The sequence below is a fragment of the Salmo salar genome, chromosome 15 (genome assembly GCF_965601325.2).
Source record: "Salmo salar chromosome 15, fSalSal1, whole genome shotgun sequence".
In the NCBI taxonomy this organism is placed as follows: Eukaryota; Metazoa; Chordata; class Actinopteri; order Salmoniformes; family Salmonidae; genus Salmo; species Salmo salar.
In genome coordinates, this window is record NC_138305.1 from 36,257,334 (window position 1) to 36,280,652 (window position 23,319).

General features: G+C 43.3%; 1 protein-coding gene across 1 annotated transcript in view; it reads right to left on the reverse strand.

Moving 5' to 3' along the window:
- Window positions 1-435: 435 nt before the first annotated feature.
- Window positions 436-23,319, reverse strand: part of cfap61 (cilia and flagella associated protein 61) — a 35,888-nt gene continuing 13,004 nt past the window's right edge. Inside the window, exons 17-26 of the mRNA XM_014144091.3 lie at window positions 21,500-21,627; window positions 19,113-19,205; window positions 18,749-18,917; window positions 18,348-18,522; window positions 6,479-6,786; window positions 5,892-6,219; window positions 4,895-4,974; window positions 4,491-4,696; window positions 2,864-2,960; window positions 436-2,720 (exon numbers count right to left, since the gene is read on the reverse strand). Coding sequence (XP_013999566.2) covers window positions 2,520-2,720; window positions 2,864-2,960; window positions 4,491-4,696; window positions 4,895-4,974; window positions 5,892-6,219; window positions 6,479-6,786; window positions 18,348-18,522; window positions 18,749-18,917; window positions 19,113-19,205; window positions 21,500-21,627 — 1,785 coding nt within the window. The 3' untranslated portion in view covers window positions 436-2,519. The remainder of the gene's footprint in view (window positions 2,721-2,863; window positions 2,961-4,490; window positions 4,697-4,894; window positions 4,975-5,891; window positions 6,220-6,478; window positions 6,787-18,347; window positions 18,523-18,748; window positions 18,918-19,112; window positions 19,206-21,499; window positions 21,628-23,319) is intronic.

Genomic DNA, 23,319 nt, shown 5'->3' on the forward strand with positions numbered 1-23,319 from the left:
CTTTCATCACGACATAGCTGCACTCTTTTTAAGGGGAAATTATGATATTGTTCTCGCCCCTTGTTGCCTCACCCCCAACCAATCAGATGGAACTAAGATCCCTATGGATTTGCGGAGTTGGTTTGGGAGGGTGGAGAGAAGGGCTTGGTTTCGGATGGAAATATAGGAGGATTTGCAGCTTGCTAAGCAGATGTACCTGAGTTTTTTTTATATTACTATGCACGCATTGCCCCCTCATAACCTCGTCCCATCGAAGGCACACGCCGGGACCCTCCTCTTTTTACGGTCTGATGAGTTTGCATAGAAATGCACACGTGCCTCGGCTTTGTGTGCCTCCTTTATGTGTGTGTGTGTGGGAGGGGGGGGGGGGGGGGGGGGGGGGGTCGGGCATACAAAGATCTGCCAAAAAGGAGATGTCCATCACTACACAACAACCATTAGAATCTAAAATAAAAATTAGGGTGGGGTGCCTGATTTAACGGACAATGACAAAGATGGTTGGTGTTATTTATTAGTTGGCCTACCCAAAATAGTATCTTCGTGGCAGACACACACACACACACACACACATACACACACACATTGCTGAGTTGCATGTTTTAATCTGCTTCAATTGCAGAATTGTTAAGCTTTATTCAAGGCTAAAGAAAATCGACAAATTGTTCAACCAATACAAAGTTTAAACTATAGCCTATTCCTTTAAAACGCCACATTTAAAAAACCCAAACAAGCAAATATTTATATTGGAGAGAAATAAAAAAAAAGCAACAAAGAAAGATTTCAAGGCATCCATAGCGACATGTGTTGGATACGACAGTTGAACTCTGGACATATGAATCAGTCATTTTACGCATACATAATTAATGAAACAGGGTTCCCTGCTTTGCATTACAATGGCCGCGCTTTTGCAAGCTGTATCCCGCTTGTGATTGAAAAGGAAATTGCACGGTAAAATGTGCAACAAAGCAATCTGGCCAATAGATACTGTCGGCGCGTGCTGTGCGTGATCAGTGTGGCTTGGACAAAGCCGACCGTCTCCAAATGGGCCATACCATGATTATCTCTCCGTTAAAAACAGTCAAACCCAATTCCTTCAGGGTCATATCCCATCTCTAAAAGATAGCCGAAAGGCTATCCACCACCATGGCGAGGAACGAGAAGACTTGTCTAGTTCAGCTAATGCGTCAAGATTTCATTCCATAATAATTTGTGCGATAAACCACATGCCAGATGTCTACCAAGTCTTTTTGTTTCTGTTGACAGAATTTCCTCAAATACGATATTTGAATGGCATAGGCCTCTCCGGTTATTAATAGGCATATACATGTATATAACTATAAAGTTGCTCAAAATAATCTGAAATAGGGCTACGTGAAATGATTGCTGATCAATTCGGCCTATTCTGAAAGTTTCCCTTTTAAATTCTCCATAGACCTAATTCAGAAACAGCAAATATGTCGAGGCAAAATCTCCTTCGAGGTTGAATAATAAATATCCCCAATATAATTAAGAATCAAAGCACACATAATAGGCTACGAATTAAAACAATCACACAAATCTGGAAGATTTAATTTACAGTTAGGGAAAAAAGTAATTATCCAAGGCCCAAACAGCAAATAATAATTGAAGATTTTTTTCAGTAGGTAAAATCTTAAAAAATGTTTGAAAACATGGTATTCTAACATGACCTACAGTATAAGCCTATAATATAGGCCTATAGGTCACGTTAGAATACCATGTTTTCAAACACTTTTTTAAATTGCCTTCCTCTGGGAAATTGTTTGCATTAAAATGGCTAATTATTCAATAGCCAGGGGATGACACAATTCATTGGGTGTCATTGAGCCATGTCATTTCATAAATTCATATATTCTACCAATTAACGTTTATCTTACCGAGCTATTTGATAAACGCTTGAACGATCCCATACCTTGAGGCGCGTGTGCGGCTATTTGTTCATTGGCGTGTGCTGCGCAAAGAGAGGCAGTGAAGATTTGAGCCTCATTACCATACAGCTGTAGAATATAGAACCCACCCTCGCACTCACTAAATCCACTTTCATCCAGGCCTAAGTCGTATCAGTCATCCCAATAACCTTTGCAGTTACAATTACAAGTGACCTTTAATGCGAATTTGAGCAAAAACTGAGAAAGCTGAATTTGACAATTCGTTATGACTTTATTATAACACTTAATGAGGATTGTTTTGTTTTCTCTGTTTTCTCAAGTCAGTCAACTTTAACTTCTCATAAAATTAAGACAACTACAAGTTAGTGTTCTTGTTCGTGCTAAAAGTGTGTACATAGCCTAATATTCTTGACTATCTAAAATAACAAGTACATTTATTAAAAACATTGGCTACTGTATTTTCTGTTCAAATTAACTCAATTGAATGTCAATGTTTTTACTACAGTTGGATGATTCTACAACGTTTTATTTAAATAAAAACTATGGAATATTTCTATGTGATGAATATGTCGTTTAAAATGTGGGTTGAGGTAAGATAAGATGTAGGAGCAGTTACAGTAGTCCAGGCTGGGCATACATAGTCAGGTGGTACCTGTTGTACCTCAGGTAATTCAGAGTGCTGGTCTTCAGGGAAGCCAATCCCCCACTTGTTTCAAACACCTTCTTAAGAAACATGTTCGGTTCCTCAATAATGTCCAGCTTCTCATCTACCATTCTCTGAACAAGCTCTGAAATGGACACACCATTGTGGTCCTGGAGAAAGAGAGAAGGCCTTCGTTAAAAAGCCCCCCCCTCCCTCAAAAAAGACCTTAGCAATGACAAATAGTATTGGTAGACAAACAGTTCAACACATTATCCATATGAATGTGAATGGAGAAAGATGAGACAAATCCAACCTGCACTTTAGTTGATTCCATTATCTGGTGCATTTCCTGCTCAAAGTCTGCAAAGCGATCATGATATATCGCCAGGCACCATTTCTCCCTGAAATAACTACCCCCCCCCCCCCCCCCCCCCCACACACACATACACATGCACACACACACACACATGCACACACACACATTTAGTGCATTCACCTAAGAACCCCCAACAGAACAGCAACAGCATGGACAATTCATTATTTTAACAGTTGATGATGTGTTCAGTCAGCTCCAATAATGACATTGAGAGTGGCCTCATTCAGAGCCATGACAAGGGCCAGTGATGAATCCAGATGTAGTAAGTGTTAGAGAGCCTTATGGGCATGGCAGGGTGGCTAAGCTCCTCCACAGAGCAGAAGAAGCAGATTGGGGACCTGCATTAATAGATTAGACCCAGGGACAATGGCTCCTATATATGGCGTGTTGAAACATCAGAAACGAGGTCACTCAAACACAGATCTCCAAATGCTAGCCTACCTGCAAACACTGACAGGGAACAGTATCTTGAAGACATACTTCTTCTGAGAGAGCTGCCTACTCAAAATGCAGATTTACATAAAGACAGTGCGTTGATTTAATATTTTCCTTGACCATACTTGTATTGTCTGTAAGATGTAACTATATATTACATAGCCAAGAGTATGTGGACACCTGCTCGTCAAACATTGTTTCAAAATCATGGGCATTAATATGGAGTTGGTCCCCCCTTTGCTGCTATAACAGCCTCCACTCTTCTGGGAAGGCTTTCCACTAGATGTTGGAACATTGCTGCAGGGACTTGCTTCCATTCAGCCACGTGCATTAGTGAGGTTGGGAACTGATGTTGGGCGATTAGGCCTGGCTCGCAGTCGGCGTTCCAATTCATCCCAAACATGTTCGATGAGGTTGAGTTCAGGGCTCTGTGCAGGCCAGTCAAGTTCTTACGCACCGATCTCGACTAACCATTTATGTATGGACCTTGTGCACGGGGGCATTATCATGCTGAAACAGTCCAATATTGGCAAGCTTTATACCACTCCAACCAATGCTTGACATTGTGCATGACAATCTTAGGCTTGTGTGCGGCTGCTTGGCCATGGAAACCCATTTCATGAAGCTCCCGACGAACAGTTATTGTGCTGACATGGTTTCCAAAGAGTGTTGCAACCGAGGACAGATGATTTTTACACGCTACGCGCTTCAGCACTAGTCAGTCCCGTTCTGTGAGCTTGTGTGACCTACCACTTTGCGGCTGAGCCGTTGTTGCTCCTAGACATTTCCACTTCACAATAACAGCCCTTACAGTTGACCGGGGCAGCTCTAGCAGGTCAGAAATTTGACGAACTGACTTGTTGGAAAAATGGCATCCTATCACGGTGCCACATTGAAAGTCACTGAGCTCTTCAGTACGGGCCATTCTACTGCCAATGTTTGTCTAAGGAGATTGCATGGCTGTGTGCTCGATTTTATACAAGGTGTGGCTGAAATAGCAGAATCCACTAATTTGAAGGTGTGTCCACATGCTTTTGGCCATCTAGTGTATCTTTCCAGAGACCTGAATCTCCCCACTCCCTCCTCTCTGTAGTGTACTGTAATGAAAACAACCCCAGCAGCTACCTACCTGTAGAGGTCGTGAACCAGCCCTTCATCATAACAGGAACACAGGCGGTTGAGCAGCAGCTCATGTTTCCCATAGAGACACAGGTAGTTGGAGACTGGGAAGGGCTTTAGTGACAGACAGGTGATGGTCTCCACCAGGTCGTACTGGTTCAGGTGCAGGTGGAAGTAGTTGCCAGTCTCAATGCGGCCAGTCAGGATCTCTCTTCCCTGGGGAGAATAGGACAAATTAGACAGAGATTTCAGTATTGTTGTTAACATCACAACTTGTATGAGAACTTGGAAAAATAATCTCGATCTTTTCAGAACTTGCTTTTCAAAATGAGCAGTCACAAAGAGAAATGCATACTTATGTGACAAAATAATAAATTCATGCACTTTCTAGTGAGGATTTAAAATGGTACCTACCTCTACAGGGTGAACTGCAGATGGCCTTTGCTCTGGTTTGGTAACATGGAGATAACTGTATCCTCCTGGCAGTCTACCACCTTGGTAAAAACAGTGTGTACAGATGTTAAAAGCAGATAGAACAGCTGAACAGGGTTTTATGGGTCTACTGATGCCAATAAACAATGAAAATCCAGGCATGACTCCAAGTCACAGACATGTCTTGCTTACAGTGTCTGAAAATAATGTTTCCAACTGTGGGATGCTTTGAAATACCTAATTAGTGTAATATTTATAAAAACACATGGTAACTTGATGAGCAATAAATAGTTACAGTACTATATTTATTTTCAAATGAACAGAATTGTATGTGTGGATAACTACCAAATGACTTAAATGTACTACCACAGTTTAACAGACAATGCTGTAAAATAATGCCGGGTGATAAGGTATTTCTACCACTAGGAAACATGTTCAAGGCTTTTCAATTTGTTTGAAACGGACCAAAATAAGTGGTTATATTGTGAGCACAGCTCTTCACCTTGTTTACCGTGTGACTAAACAAATACAGAATCGGCCATTGTTATGGTTCATTGTTGTTTGATGATCAAACAGTAAAATGAGAAAGAAGCGAGTAGCTCAGAGATTCCATTACCAGGGAACAATGTAGCATTACATAAAAATGTGAGATGGAGTACATTGTCCTGAACAGACAGGATAACAGGACATACAATGTGCAAACCTTTGGGTTTTGAATAAATCAACAATGATAGAAAAAAATGACAATTAGTTATAATTAGAATTATGACTCGATCAGTATTATAAACTGGGTGGTTCGAGCCCTGAATGCCAAGGCTAAAGGCTGTATCCATGCACTCCGCGTTGCGTCGTCATTAAGAACAGCCCTTAGCCGTGGTATACTGGCCATATTCCACATCCCCTCAGGCTTTATTGCTTAACTATAACACATGGATGAAGATCATTTCTCTGGCTATTTCTGTGTTGGACAGCAGCAGACCTTGGATCTTGGCTTGTGTGTAGATGGGGATGAGGCGGTCCAGGTCGGCTGGAGAGTTGACGGCCGGCTCCAGCGTGGGGTCGAAAAAGGGCAGCAGAGCAGCAGCCAGCTCCTGGCCCACCTCCCTAGAGTTGAAGCTGGAGTGGGACCACTGGTCTGCGTGATAGCGCCGGGCAAACTTGGTGAGGGGCCCGGCTGCGCGGATGGTGGAGTCGTTCGTATGGAATGTGGTGTCTATGACCAGTCGGCCGTCGTACACTAGACAGGCGTCGTTGATGGACTTAAAGGCATCGTAGTCCACACCTTTGGAGAAGAGGTTCATAAAGACCTACAGAGAGAAAACAAGGATGGTTAGGCAGTTTTACTACATTAAATGATCCTGCTACCAACTATTTTACTCTGCTCATACGATTATGAAATCCACAATTAAAATGGACAATAAGAGACCAAAAATGAATGAAGCCCACAAGAACTCTGATATACATTCCATTTTAGAGACCTGTTACAAATTCACTGAATCAAGTATGAGGCTACTGCACCCTAGTAAGAGCGCCTCTTTTCTTTCAGAGAGGGCGATTTGGACTTACAGAGCACTCCAGCCGGAGAGGCTGACTGTCACTGGTGAAGGACAAGGATGTGATTGGCTCAGGGTTCTGTCCGTCATTCATCTGGTCCAGCAAGCAGTTGTGGTGAACATGGACCCCACTCTTCTCCAAGGCCTTCTTCATGGCCTTCTCCACTGTGGGGTTGCTGAAGCACGAGCTGGGGCTGCAGCTGGAGCCCTCCGTGGTGGGCAGATGGACCAGGTGGATGCGATAGCCTTGGACATCCAGGCATAACAGAGTCTCCACACAGGTGTACACGTCAATGGTGTTGCCGTACACTATGGCATTACCTGTAGTTCCACAAAAACAAGACATTCCAACAAAGAACAGATTGAATGAATAGCGAGCTTGATGCAATTTACAATCACAAGAGGATTGGTTGAAATGTATTACAGCCAGCATTCTCAAATTACTCAGATGCTATGTGGATGGAGAAGGTCGGGTCACTTGGCAACAAGGGGGCACGGCAACCACACAAAGACTGCCTAATCTTCTCTTTGTCAGTGAAGAGCTGTGGAGGAGGGATGAGATGAGAGCAGCTATTTGAGTGACCTCGGAATTCTTAAGGCTCAGCCTCTCCTGATGATGAAAACTCACTGATGTTAATAATGACGGTAATAGGAGGATCTAAATGAGTTTAGCCTCAGTGAATGTGTCCTTTGATGCACAGGTTTCAGAAGTGGCCCTTTTCTCCTCGATCTAGCCATCCCTAACCTTGGGCTTATTATCCTAAATGGGAAGAACAACCATGGCTGCCGCATTCCAGTTGATTTGGGAGACAGTAATGTAGATATTGTCCCTGAATAAAATAATTTCTAAGGCCTGTATAAAAAAAGTATTTTACTATTTTTTGGGGGATAAAAGGAGAATAATTGTATAATAGTATGCATTCAAGTAAGCATCATTCTGGTCGAAAAACTAGAGATCATCCCAAATTTTGTAATCATCATTTATAAGGACTGCAAGCATGAAGTTGATGCATTTATGTAGAAGGAAAGCTGTTCAATGATTAAGCACCCCACTGTTAGTCAGGGCTTTGCTTTTCTGTCTCTGTCCATGGTGCTGAAGTGGACAGCTACAGCAGTGCCAAAACAGAGGACAATGCTGCCAGTACACTTTAAATGCTTTTTATATTTCTATGAAGTATATCATTATTATTCCTCCTTTCTATAATTATTTTGCTGAAAGGAATAAGGAACAAGATGGCACCGGAGAGGATGGCGCCGGAAAGGATGGCGCCAGAAAGGATGGCAGACGTTTTACGTACCCCCTGCCGATTGTTTTTTGTTTGTTTGTTTATTTCCGTTGTTTGTAACTTATTTTTTTACTTATTTTGTACATAATGTTGCCGCTACTGTCTCTTATGACTGAAAATAACTTCTAGACAACAGGACAGTGATTACTTACCACGGACGAGCAGAATACTCTTTTTCCGTTCACGACTCTGACAAGCCCGACACGAACGATACACTGCTTCCTCGGAAACATGCCCTGAACCCCGTGATCTGCGTGAAGAGGAGGCGGAGAAAGACGGGGCGAAGGTCGGGCTGCCTTCTGAGAATTCGTAGGCGATCGAATAAACCCCCACTTCCCTCCATTCTGCTAGCAAACGTGCAATCTCTGGACAATAAAATCGACGAGTTAAGCGGAAGATTAAACAACCAACGGGACATTAAAAACTGTAACATCCTATGCTTCACGGAGTCGTGGCCGAACGATTACAACATCAACATACAGCTGGCTGGTTATACGATGTACTGGCAGGATAGAACAGCGGCATCTGGTAAGACAAGGGGCGATGGTCTATTTATTTTTGCAAACAACAGTTGGTACACGATATCTAAGGAAGTCTCAAACTATTGCTCGCCTGAGGTAGAGTATCTCATGATAAGCTGTAGACCACACTACCTACCGAGAGAGTTTCATCTGTATTCTTTGTAGCTGTTTACATACCACCAGAGTCAGAGGCTAAGAGAGCGTTGAATGAGCTGCATTCCGCCATAAGCAAACAAGAAAATGCTTACCCAGAGACGGCGCTCCTAGCAGCTGGGGACTTTAATGCAGGGAAACTTACATTTGTTTTACCAAATTTCTATCAGCATGTTAAATGTGCAACCAGAGGGAAAATAACTCTGGACCACCTTTACTCCACACACAGAGACGCATACAAAGCTCTCCCTCGCCCTCCATTTGGCAAATCTGACCATAATTCTATCCTCCTGATTCCTGCTTACAAGCAAAAATTACAGCAGGAAGCACCAGTGACTAGATCAATAAAAAAGTGGTCAGTTGAAGCAGATGCTAAGCTACAGGACTGTTTTGCTAGCACAGACTGGAATATGTTCCGGGATTTCTCCAATGGCATTGAGGAGTACACCACATCAGTCATTGGCTTCATCAATAAGTCAATTGATGATGTCGTCCCCACAGTGACTGTACGTACATACCCCAAACAGAAGCCATGGATTACAAGCAGCATCCGCACTGAGCTAAAGGCTAGAGCTTACGCTTTCAAGGAGCGGGACTCTAACCCGGAAGCTTATAAGAAATCCCGCTATGCCCTCTGACGAACCATCAAACAGGCAAAGCGTCAATACAGGACTAAGATCGAATCGTACTACACCGGCTCTGACGTTCGTTGGATGTGGCAGTGATTGCAAGTCATTACAGACTACAAAGGGAAGCACAGCCGGGAGCAGCCCAGTGACACGAGCCTACCAGACAAGCTAAACCACTTCTATGCTCGCTTCGAGGCAAATAACACTGAAACATGCATGACAGCACCAACTGTTCCGGAAGACTGTGTGATCACTCTCTCCGCAGCCGATGTGATCCTCAACACAGGGGCCCCTCAGGGGTGTGTGCTCAGTCCCCTCCTGTACTCCCTGTTCACTCATGACTGCACGGCCAGGCATGACTCCAACACCATCATTACATTTGCCAATGACACAACAGTGGTAGGCCTGATCACTGACAACGACGAGACAGCCTATAGGGAGGAGGTCAGAGACCTGGCCATGTGGTGCCAGGACAACAACCTCTCCCTCAACGTGATCAAGACAAAGGAGATGATTGTGGACTACAGGAAAAAGAGGAACGAGCACGCCCCCATTCTCATCGAAGGGGCTGCAGTGGAGCAGGTTGAGAGCTTCAAGTTCCTTGGTGTCCACATCACCAACAAACTAACATGGTCCAAGCACACCAAGACAGTCGTGAAGAGGGCACGACAAAACCTATTCCCCCACAGGAGACTGAAAAGATTTGGCATGAGTCCTCAGATCCTCAAAAGGTTCTACAGCTGCACCATCGAGAGCATCCTGACTGGTTCCTCCCCTGCCTGGTATGGCAACTGCTTGGCCTCCGATCACAAGGCACTACAGAGGGTAGTGCGAACAGCCCAGTACATCACTGGGGCCAAGCTTCCTGCCATCCAGGACCTCTATAAGAGGTGGTGTCAGAGGAAGGCCCTACAAATTGTCAAAGACTCCAGCCACCCTAGTCATAGACTGTTCTCTCTGCTACCGCACAGCAAGCGGTACCGGAGCATCAAGTATAGGTCCAAGAGGCTTCTAAACAGCTTCTACCCCCAAGATATAAGACTCCTGAACATCTAGTCAAATGGCTACCCAGACTATTTGCACCCCCTCTTTACACCACTGCTACTCTCTGTTGTCATCTATCACTTTAATAACTCTACCTACAAGTACATACTACCTCAAATAACCGGTGCACCCGCACATTGACTCTGTATCGGTACCCCCCTGTATATAGTCTCGCTATTGTTATTTCACTGCTGCTCTTTAATTACTTGTTACATTTATCTCTTATTCTTATCTGTATTTTTTTAAACGGCATTGTTGGTTAGGGGCTCGTAAGTAAGCATTTCACTGTAAGGTCTACACCTGTTGTATTCGGCGCATATGACTAATACAATTGGATTAGATTTGATTTGAACCAATATGTCTTCAACATATATTTTTTTGTCAACATTAAATTCATAGTAGGAGTAATTTGCATTTAGTAATGATTTCCTCCATAATGAACAGATCGCCTAATTAGTTAATATAATAGGCTTAATCTGAATCACTGCACATCTCATATTTCTTCAGAGGAAAAATATGAATTCTACTTAAGCACATCAGTCTTTTCATCAGCAGAAAACCTTACATTCCAAATAGCACCCTATTCCCTTTACAGCGCACTACTTTTGACCAGGGCCCTATATAGGGAATAGGGTACCATTAGGGAGCTAGCCTCTCAGAAATTAGTATCACCCTGTAAATGGAGGGAGATGGAGGAGGTAGACTTGGTTGAGAGAGATGAAAGATTTCCCCCTCTCACTAATTAGACCCTAATTATTCATAGACTTTGAATAATGTCACATCCGTGGAAATTAATGTAAGGGCGCTATCATGTATACCAAACATTAAGAACACCTTCCTAATATTGAGTTTCACCACCCTCCCCTTTTGCCCTCAGAACAGCCTCAATTCATTGGCGGATGGGCTCTACAAGGTGTCGAAAGCGTTCCACAGGGATGCCGTCCCATGTTGACTCCACAGTTGTGTCAAGTTGGCTGGATGTCCTTTGGGTGGTGGACCATTATATATATTTTTTTACTTTATTTTTTATTGAAGAACACATAAACAAAAAACAGTCTGGCAGGTACAGTATACATCATGCGTACAACAGTAACATCATCTTTGAATTAGACAATGTACGAAACCCATTTTTCCCAGTATTCCTGGCCTCTCTCTTCATGTGTTCTTAAAGGTCATACGCTCCATATAGTGTATTTCTTTAACAATGTCTACCCATTGGGTCACGGGGTCTTTTTGTAGCCATTTCCTAGTGACAGCCTTTTTACTGGCTGCCAGTAGGACCTTCAACAGGTACTTTTCTCTATTGTGTAAGTTATCAGGTATTTCACCTAAATACAGAGAAATTAATGTTTGATGAATGTTTGTTCTATGTCAAAACCACTTCATTTTTTTCTCATTTCTCCACAGTAGGATTAAACAGCAGGGCAGGACCAAAATATATGAGTGTGATCCGCCCTTGATAGCCCACATTCTCTCCAATAGTCTGTTTTGATTTCACTTTAGGTGTTGTGAATAAACGGATAACATCCTTCCAACAGAATTCTTTCCCATACCTCAAGTTAGTAGAGCTTAATTGAGTCGTAAATCAAATCAAACCTTGATATCCGTTTGTCCCATTCCCTAAACTGTTTAGGTGGGATTTGATTGGGTAGTGATTGGAACAAATACAGTCACCTCCGCAGGATGATCATTTTGATAGTTTCGATTCTACTACTAAGATCCAAAGGAAGTGAATTCCACCTGTCCAGGTCATCATATATTTTCTTGTTGATGGGAACGTAATTCATGTCATAAAGTTTGGGCGTATCCTTTGGTAGGTTTACTTCAAGATATTTAATGGATGAAGAGGTCCACTGGAAGTTATACCTGCTCTTCAGTGCTTCCTGTGGGGTATGATTATATACTAGGTCTTGGGTCTTATGTACGTTAAGCACACACCCTGAATATCTTCCAGATGTTTGTAAAACATCCATCAATCTAGGTACACTTGAATCTGGGTCTTTAAGGAACAAGAGAACATCATCAGCATACATGCAAATCCACTGCCTCTTACTGTTACTCCCTCTAAATATGGGTCCTGTCTTATTGCCTGGGCTAATGGCTCGATGGGAGAAGGAGAGGAGAAGAGCCTGGGTGAAAGATTACAGCCTTGTCTTGCCCCACATTCTAAAATTATCATTTGTGACAAATGTCCATTAATCTTTATTCTGGCAGTCGGACATGAATAGTTTTGACGCAGTGTATCACTTCTTTGTTGAAACCAAATCTATACATAATTTGGAATAGATAATCCCTTCCCACTGAATCAAATGCTTTTTCTGCATCTAGACTGATTAATATAGCACTTGTCTGATTAATATAGCACTTGTCTTCTCCTGACTGACGTGGTCCATGACATGTAATGTTCTCCCTATGTTGTCTGTCTATTCCGTATGAACCCAGTTTAATCCCCATCAATCAATTTTGGGATTATGTCCTCCATTCTTTTGGCTGTTATTGATGCATACAGTTTATAATCATTGTTCAAAATTGCGATAGGTCTATAGGAACTGCATTCCTGCTTATCTAGTCTTCCCTGTGGCATGGTGTGTGCAACGCCAGGGTTGTGGGTTCGATTCCCACGGGGGTCCAGTACAAAAAAAAAAAAAAATGCATGAAATGGTATGAAATGTATGTATTCACTACTGTAAGTTGCTCTGGATAAGAGCGTCTGCTAAATGACTGTAATGTTATCTTTACTCTCTTTTGGAATTACAGATATTATGGCCTCTCTTCACAGTGGTGGTAGATCCCCCTCCTGAAGAGTCCAGTTAAAACAGGCCTGAAGTAGAGGTGTTAGTTGTTCTCTGAAGGCTTTGAACCATTCTGAAGGGAAGCCATCAGAGCCTGGAGACTTGTTAACTTTTAGATTAGACATTGCATTATTCATTTCTTCAGTAGTTATTTCTGAAGGAAGTCTAATGAGGGGAGATCAAGTGAGTTAAAAAAAAATACTATTGTCTGTGCATCTGCCTTCTCTGGTTGCTTGTATAGATTTGTATAGTATGATTCAAATGCATTCTGTATTTCATCCAAAAATTCTGTATTTCACCCACAAATTGTATTATGTGCTTGTTGTTTCCGGAGTCTCCATGCTAGAAATTGTGTTGCCTTTGAGCCTGATTCATAATATCATTGTTTCTGGAACCTGAGCCTTTTCTCAACTTCTTCACTATAAATCTGGTCAATTTCCTGTTTTACCTTTTGAATCTCAGGTAATATACGAGGGTCTTTGAGATGACTATGACATCGTTCTAAGCTTCCTAAAGTTTCCTGTAATTTCAGCAGTTTCTTTGCTTTAATCTTTTTCTTGAGAGATGATGTGGATATGATCTTTGCTCTAATAACCGCCTTAGCTGCATCCCACAATGTAGAAGGGGATACTTCCCTGTTATCATTATTCTCCAGATAGACGTTCAATTCTGTCTTTATTGATTCCTTGAATGCTGGATCATTCAGCTTGCTTGTATTACGTGGTCTTCCTGATGTGGTCTTCCTGTCTGGGTTGGCGCCCCCCCTTGGGTTGTGCCGTGGCAGAGATCTTTGTGGGCTATACTCGGCCTTGTCTCGGGATGGTATGTTGGTGGTTGGAGATATCCCTCCAGTGGTGTGGGGGCTGTGCTTTGGCAAAGTGGGTGGGGTTATATCCTACCTGTTTGGCCCTGTCCGGGGGTTTCATCGGATGGGGCCACAGTGTCTCCTGACCCCTCCTGTCTCAGCCTCCAGTATTTATGCTGCAGTAGTTTGTGTCGGGGGGCTAGTGTCAGTCTGTCACATCTGGAGTATTTCTCTTGTCTTTTCCGTGTCCTGTGTGAATGTAAATATGCTCTCTCTAATTCTCTCTTTTTCTTTCTCTTCTTTCTTTCTTTCTTTCTTTCTTTCTTTCTTTCTTTCTTTCTTTCTTTCTTTCTTTCTTTCTTTCTTCTTTCTTTCTTTCTTTCTTTCTTCTTTCTTTCTTTCTTTCTTTCTTTCTCTCTCTCGGAGGACCTGAGCCCTAGGACCATGCCTCAGGACTACCTGGCTTGATGACTCCTTGCTGTCCCCAGTTCACCTGGCCGTGCTGCTGCTCCAGTTCCAACTGTTCTGCCTGCGGCTATGGAACCCTGACCTGTTCACCGGACGTGCTACCTGTCCCAGACCTGCTGTTTTCAACTCTCTAGCGACAGCAGGAGCGGTAGAGATACTCTCAAAGATCGGCTATGAAAAAGCCAACTGACATTTACTCTTGTGTTACTGACTTGTTGCACCCTCGACAACTACTATGATTATTATTATTTGACCATGCTGGTCATTTATGAACATTTGAACATCTTGGCCATGTGCTGTTATAATCTCCACCCGGCACAGCCAGAGAGAGGACTGGCCACCCCTCATAGCCTGGTTCCTCTCTAGGTTTCTTCCTAGGTTTTGGCCTTTCTAGGGAGTTTTTCCTAGCCACCGTGCTTCTACACCTGCATTGCTTACTGTTTGGGGTTTTAGGCTGGGTTTCTGTACAGCACTTTGAGATATCAGCTGATGTAAGAAGGGCTATATAAATACATTTGATTTGATTTGTATTAAGCCATAGAGTATTTCTTGGTTTGCTATTAAGGTGTAGAGTTAGGTTAACTCCATTATGATCCTTCTGCTCGATCCTACATCTTTAGACTTGTGCCTATCTGCTCTGTACATGAAAAAGTATAAAGTATATTCCCTTTCTGACATATGGAAGTTGTGCAATACATCATTCCTGTAATATCCTATTGATATTTTTATCAACCAGACTTATTTACCTATGTTGATTTGTGCTGTCCAATTTTGAGTTTGAAATCATGTTAAAATCCCCTCCACAGATAAGAGTGCCAGAGGTTTCCCTCCTAAAGAAGACCATGTCACTCCCCGGGGGCATGTATAATGTACATTCAATATTGTAACTTCCTTGTGATCCAGTTTACATTTAACAAGGATAAATATACCCTCCTTGTCTTTTATTTATGACATAAACAAAACATTTACTGAATTTGGGATAAAAATTGCAACACCCCTTCTAAAAAAGCTATCCCATAGCCCATTTTCTCGATTCAGGATGGGATAAATGACTTTCCTGTCAGAATAATATGTCAACTCTTTCCCGTTTCATCTTTGCTATTACCTTACTTCTCTTGATGGCACTCCCCAGTCTGTTTACAATGAGACTTATGACCTTAAATCCAGATGATGCATCAATATAAACCCCAAACCCTGTGTACCATAACAGCCTGCTTAACATGAACCTAAAAAAGAATGAAAAATCAAGAACAATAGAAAAGTAAACCAAAGTGGGAAGAGACTTTGCTATAAGGACTCCCATGTCAGAGGATTGTCCCTTGCCTCTGGAGTTTGAGGGGATGAACCTGACTGCTGGAAAGGCCCCTTGCTCAAGTATCAAAATGCGTGGCGCAGTCTGAAACAAAACCTGTTGGAACCAAAAATAAAAAGCCCGCCTTTTTGTCGCCTACACACATCGGTTAATTACAAGAGCAAAATAGGAGTGTAATGTAACAGAGGATAAATAATGGAACAATAACAGTCTGGTCTGTGTCTTATATCCTAGAATAGCCTATATAAGCCATCAACCATATGCAGTCCATTCACTGAATCCTCCCCATGATACAATATGTCCTTCTGTCACCTCGTTGTCAGTGTCATCAAATCAAATTGTATTAGTCACATGCGCCGAATACAACAGGTGTAGACCTTACAGTGAAATGCTTACTTACGAGCCCCTAACCAACAATGCAGTTTAAAAAATACGAATAAGAATAAGAAATAAAAGTAACAAGTAATTAAAGAGCAGCAGTAAAATAACAATAGCGAGACTATATACAGGGGGGTACCGGTACAGAGTCAATGTGCGGGAGCACCGGTTAGTCAAGGTAATTGAGGTAATATGTACATGTAGAGTTATTAAAGTGACTATGCATAGATAATAACAGAGAGTAGCAGCGGTGTAAAAGGGGGGGGGGGGGGGCAATGAAAATAATCTGGGTAGCCATTGGATTAGATGTTCAGGAGTCTTATGGCTTGGGGGTAGAAGCTGTTTAGAAGCCTCTTGGACCTACACTTAGCGTTCCGGTACCGCTTGCCGTGCAGTAGCAGAGAGAACAGTCTATGACTAGGGTGGCTGGAGTCTTTAACAATTTCTAGGGCTTTCCTCTGACACTGCCTGGTATAGAGGTCATGGATGGCAGGAAGCTTAGCCCCAGTGAAGTACTGGATCGTACGCACTACCCTCTGTAGTGCCTTGCGGTCGGAGGCCGAGCAGTTGCCATACCAGGCAGTGATGCAACCAGTCAGGATGTTCTCGATGGTGCAGCTGTACAACCTTTTGAGGATCTGAGGACCCATGGCAAATCTTTTCAGTCTCCTGAGGGGGAATAGGTTTTGTCGTACCCTCTTCACAACTGTCTTGGTGTGCTTGGACCATGTTAGTTTGTTGGTGATGTAGACACCAAGGAAGCTCTCAACCTGCTCCACTACAGCCCCTTCGATGAGAATGGGGGTGTGCTCGGTCCTCCTTTTCCTGTAGTCCACAATCTTCTCCTTTGTCTTGATGAGGTTGTTGTCCTGGTACCACAAGGCCAGGATAACATCATTAGCTAATAGATCTGTTAATAACGTGACCATACGTAATGTGTCCATGTAGGCCACATACTTTAGGCTTCTCACCCTTACAAAGCAGTGGGGGAAAGATCTGGGAGCTGTTTTACCTCTTGCAATGTCAACCATAACGGTCCAATAAGTCTAACATCTCGCCGTGACTATTAAGTCCATAAAATCCGATTCAGTAGTTTCTATCTTCGTTGGAAATGCCTGAGTCTCTCTCGAATGTGAACGTCCTCTCGCCAAGGTGACTTCCCTCTTTCTCCGCGACTCTGCCGCCGACCACAGTCCATGGGAGGAGCTACTCGAGTCTTTTCAGCATCTCTTCCGCATAGTAATGATCAAAGAACACTCGTTGGCCTTGGAAGTTAACAGGCTTTTTCCAGGCTGCACGGAGGACTTTCTCTTTCACTAAGAATTGTAGGAAGTGCACAACTATGGATCTTGGTAGGTCACCACTGAGGGGTTTTGAGCCCAGAGCTCAGTGTGCTCTCTCGATTCCCAAGTCAGTTTCGTCTTCAAGTATTTATTTGAATACACCCTCCACGAATTTGGGCATTGAGTATTTTTGTTCCCTCGACCACAGAATAAAGTTTAATGTTATTACGATGTGAAAAACATTTGAGTTCTGTCACTTTTGCCTGTAGTGCGTGCTGGCTTTTCAAAGACTGTACAAGCGCGTCCTTTATCGCAGTGTTCCATGTATCCGTTTCCCCAAATTGCTGTTCTGCATCCCCCATTCTTGTAAATATGCGGTGAAGTTCTTTGTTTTCTTCAAGTTTCTGGTTAATGTCCTTCTTGAACTCATGTAGTTATTTTCGTACATCTTCTCGGAGTTCCTCTCAAAAGCGGAATTCCTCCTTTATCACCTCACGAAATGAGGGATATTTTGCTGCTGCTAGCTTGTTTGTGCTAGCATTAGCCATCTCTGTTTCGTCAACAATTTTAGTTTCTTCTACCTTGTTACGGACTATCGTTGTAGCTCCACGACCTTTTCGTGCTTCCCCCTTTTCTATTGTAGCATGAGGTACTATAATATTCAGAGTAAATACTTGAATTTATGGGGGAAATACCCAACCGATGTGCAGTACGAAAAATCAGGCAGCCATTTCCTAAATTGCGTCGCCGAAAGTCTGTGGTGGCCCATTCTTGATACACACGGGAAACTGTTGAGCGTGAAAAACTCAGCAGTGTTGCAGTTCTTGACACAAATTGGTGCGCCTGGCACCTCCTACCATACCTGTTCAAAGGCACTTCAATCTTTTGTCTCGCCCATTCACGCTCTGATGGCCCACATACACAATCCCTTTCTTAATTGTCTCAATGCTTAAAAATCCTTCTTTAACCTGTCTCCTCCCCTTCATCTACACTGATTGAAGTGGATTTAACAGGTGACATTAACAAGGGATCCTAGCTTTCACCTGGATTCACCTGGTCAGTCTGTCATGGAAAGAGCATAATGTTTTGTACACTCAGTGTACATACTTACCTGGTTAGCAGCCAGTATGTGTCAATCCTCACATTTTGCTTCGCATGACAAGGAGTGGCATGATGGCAGAAACAGATTGGTATCCAGACCACATACATACCCTTCAGCTCCACAAAGTTGTTGAGCAGCCACTGGTAAGCGGTCACACAGTCGTGGTGGTCGTTGAGGGTGAAGAGGTTGGATGGGACGGGCCCGGTGTATCTACGGCGGGGCTGGGCTGGGAGCTGGCTTTTGGGGGGAAGATGGCTGCCGTCCACACCAGTGGGACAGGGAACCTAGCAGGGACAAATCCAGAAATCCTCACAGCAATCATTCAGGTTTTAGAACATCAATACAGAATCATAATGTGATTATGAAATGATGACTATTGTGACAAAATAAAATAAATAAAATGACACTATAGAAATTGTGCTTCAATTTCCCCCAACACTATGACATAAAACATATTATATATATATACTACTACTAATTATAATCTTATATGCAGGATGTCCCTCCAACCTGGTACTGCTGGCCTGTGCAGAGGATGAGATGATCATAAAGGACTTTCCTGCCCCCAGACATCAGTACGTGCTTGGCTGCCCTGTTGATGCCCACCATCTTGCCTGTCACCACGTTGATCCAGGAGCGCAGAGACATCTGGGCATGGTCCCTGTCGCTGGAGCCATGACTGTGGGTAGTGGACAGGGGCACAGAGGTATTTTTGTTGTTGTATGCTAGCGTATTATGGAGCCCGTTGAAAGACATCCACGAACGCGAAAGATGAAATAATGCACAAGCGTTAATGAGTTTTCCATTGACATTGATGACTACAGTCCACCACGTAGGACTTAAATGACAACAAGAGAAGCTGCAGGTGTCTCACCTTGTGGACAAGAATCTCATCTTTTCATTGGTGTAGTAGCCTGGGAAGCCATGCGTGGAAATCAGAGTCATGTTATTGAACCTCAGGTGTGGGCTGAAGAAGGAAAGGAACATACTGTTTACTGGGAAAATAACCCTGACTCATGAGTGCAGCTACTGTGCAGTGCAGAATAGGAGAACGTTTATTTTCTCAGAAATGATGACCTCATCCTATCTAAACACAGATGCTCTTGACCTGATGATCAAAACGTTGTATTTCGCCAATAATTATCTTTCAGCGTTCCTGTTCCATTTTGTAGTAGTGGGGAAAATCTAATACCTAACATATAGTACATGGGTTCCAGGAAGAATAGAGGACATCACAGAGAAATGAGCACAGGCTCTCTGTCTGCAGTGTTCTGTTATTCTCTGAGAGCTGAGTGAGGGGGCGCAGATGCAGCTGAATGGTTCCATCTAATACCCCTATTGCATTTCATCTACATCGGTATGCATTAAAAATCCTTTATTTTCTAAGCCTCAGAGTAAAAGCCCTTCCTTTTGTTTTGTCTGGTTTTGTCCCCAGTCTGTAGTGTTCCTCTTATGCGTTTACTATCAGGAGTGTAAAAGGTCTCTTGTGATGTAAATGTCCTCCTTTGTTCTGTGCCAAATGGACATTATCCCTATTGGTGATACAACAGAGAAAGCCTCAATGATGTTGTGTGAAAAGGAGATGTACACTGAGCTGAGCCATGTCATGTCAAGCTTTAGATCGCCTGCAAGTCTGCTGCCTCTCTCTGGGAGGGAAAGTGATTGATTTTGGCTAATTAATGCACTGCATCCATGTCACAAATGTGTAGGAAGTGAACAAATACCTTTTAAGGCAACACAAACTTGTTCTTTCAACACACAATAGTTATTACAACCCTTTAATGTTGATAGATTTTAACACTTGGCTTGCTGTATAGAGAAACTAACTAAACTACAGTCTTTGTTAAAAACGGCAGCCTAATCCAGTGTGTTTTCTGGTGAACAGAGAATAATCAGAGCTCAATTCAATCCAACTTTCCGTGTTAATCTGAGCCAGAAGGTGGGTTTAACGCCCAGCACTGAGGCATTAAGGCCTGTTATTGGGCTCTGGACGTGACCTCCTGGCTTTCTGTCTGTCTGTTATCAGGCGCTGACAGACAACCGCTGTGACCCCGATGCTCCACTCCCCCCACCCCACTGACCACCAGGCAGAGAGGCCGAGCCACCCCACCAGCTCTTTATCTGTCTGCCCTGCTCCCCCTGATCTGACCCTGTCCCACTGAGGAGTGGAGGAGGGCTGGATGGAGGAGGATGGAAAGCTGGAGGCCAGCCGTTTGAGTTGGCCTGATAAGGGGGCCCAGCAGGGCCCAAGCTGACCCATCACTCAGCCGGCCCACTGCTAGCACCGCCTCACCATTAGTTTAGTGGACACTAACTGCCTCATTAGTCAAGTCATTAGTGACAGCAAACACAGATCGCTGCAGAAGATCCCTGACAGGAGAACAGTGGAGTGTCTAATTAAAGGGCCAGCTCCGGGCCCTCCTGAATGCCAGCCCAAGGCAGCTGTGTGCCCATCGCCCTGCCGCCCCTGCCTGCCAACCCCATCCCTGAGTTATGCACGCTCCCTCCCTCCGCGCTGCTTTCACATCCACACACAATGATCCGGTTGCTTGGCAGTTATCGGCTGGCGGCGAATGAGCAGAACCTAGACGCCATATTGTTTGGAGGAACAGTTCATCTCAAAGACGGAATGAATACAAACATGTAGCAGCGCCTCCTCTTTCTAGCCAACCAAAAGTCTGGCGACATTTCCAGATATTGGATGCCTGGAATAAAAGACGAATTCAGGAGAAAAGTCATTCTGAATGTGAATGCTGTTGACATACACTTTAGACAATGTTTTTACTCGTGGTCAAGGAGGGTTGTCGTGTTTGCAGGCTTTCATCCAAGCCTACAGCTATAATGACTCATTCATCAAATCAACTAAACATCAAGACTTTTATAAGCAAGAATGTGCACACTGCATGTGTGGATAGTCAATAAATAAGCTTTCTTAACCTATGCAAAACATACTGTAATAACAAAAGGTGTGGTATTGGTGTTTGTTTGAAGGTAACCATGAATTCAGGCCAATACTAAGCTGGCTGTACAGATTGCCTTGGTGGGAGAAGGGATGGTTGTGCATTCACACATGTTGCTCTGGGTGGGTATACTCATATTTCTACTAATCACTGCTGCTAAAGCTGCACACACTGCTGCTCTAATACCTACCAGTCACTCCCACTAATTACAATCATCTAGAGGAGGATGTCATTGAGCTTCCTCTAATACACACAATTCTAAATGCAATTTATGAATGTCATGTATACAATTTCTCAATACCAGAAAGCAAGCACCTCCAGAAATGCTAAGCCAGTGTCTGATGCCCCCACTACCACGATCCTGGCATTGATGGTGACTTTTGGTTCCATGGTTAGTTTTCGGTTGATGTGGTTGAGAGCATACGGGACCTGAGGAGAAGAGAGAGACAGCGTGTGTAAAAGTCACAGATTCATCCGTTTGATTACTTCAGAAGAGTTCTCCAGCAATCTAACCAATATACAGTACGTCACGCCTGCTCCCGCTCCCCCTCTCTGGCTCTCGAGGGCACCAGGCTGCCCATCATTACGCACACCTGTCACCAGCATTACGCGCATTAGCGCTTCATTGGACTCACCTGGACTCCTTCACTTTGTTGATTGCTCCCTCTATATCTGTCTGTTCCTCAGTTTGTTCCCCGGGTCAGCATTAATGTCGTTATGTTTCCCATCCAGACACTGTCCGTGTTTTGTTTCTTGTCCGTTATTCATTAAATGTACACTCCCTGTACTTGCTTCTCGTCTCCCAGCGTCTGTCCTCGCAGTACCAGTCAAAAATTTTGCACACACCTACTCATTCAAAGGTTTTTCTTTATTTTGACTATTTTCTACATTGTAGAATAATAGTGAAGACATCATAACTATGAAGTAACACATGTAGTAACCAAAAAAGTGTTAAACAAATCAAAATATATTTTATATTTGAGATTCTTTAAAGTAGCCACCCTTTGCCTTGATGACAGCTTTGTACACTCTTGGCATTCTCTGAAACAGCTTCATGAGGTAGTCACCTGGAATGCATTTCAATTAACAGGTGTGCTTTGTTAAAAGTTAATTTGTGGAATTTCTTTCCTTCTTAATGCGTTTGAGCCAATCAGTTGTGTTGTGACAAGGTAGGCGTGCAGAAATATAGCCCTATTTGGTAAAAGACCAAGTCCATATTATGGCAAGAACAGTTTAAATAAGCAACGAGAAACAACAGTCCATCATTACTTTAAGACATGAAGGTCAGTCAATGCGGAAAATTTGAAGAACTTCGAAAGTTTCTTCAAGTGCAGTCGCAAAAACCATCAAGTGCTTTGATGAAACTGTTTCTCATGAGGACCGCCACAGGAAAGGAAGACCCAGAGTTACCTCTGCTGCAGAGGATAAGTTCATTAGAGTTACGAGCCTCAGAAATTGCAGCCCAAATAAATGCTTCATTGAGTTCAAGTAACAGACATCTCAACATCAACTGTTCAGAGGAGACTGTGTGAATCAGGCCTTCATGGTCGAATTGCTGCAAAGAAACCACTTCTAAAGGACACCAATAATAAGAAGAGACTTGCTTGGGCCAAGAAACACGAGCAATGGACATTAGACCGGTGGAAATCTGTCCTTTGGTCTGATGAGTCCAAATTTGAGATTTTTGGTTCAAACCGTCATGTCTTTGTGAGACGCAGAGTAGGTGAATGGATGATCTCCGCATGTTTGGTTCCCTCCATGAAGCATGAAGGAGGAGGTGTGATAGTGTGGGGGTGCTTTGCTGCTGATACTGTCTGTGATTTATTTTAGAATTCAAGGCACACTTAACCAGCATGGCTACCACTGCATTCTGCAGCGATATGCCATCCCATCTGGTTTGCTCTTAGCGGGACTATCATTTGTTTTTCAACAGGACGATGACCCAACACACCTCCAGGCTGTGTAAGGGCTATTTGACCAAGAAGGAGAATGATGGAGTGCTGCATCAGATGACCTGGCCTCCACAATCACCCAACCTCAACCCAATTGAGATGGTTTGAGATGAGTTGGACCGCAGAGCGAAGGAAAAGCAGCCAACAAGTGCTCAGCATATGTGGGAAC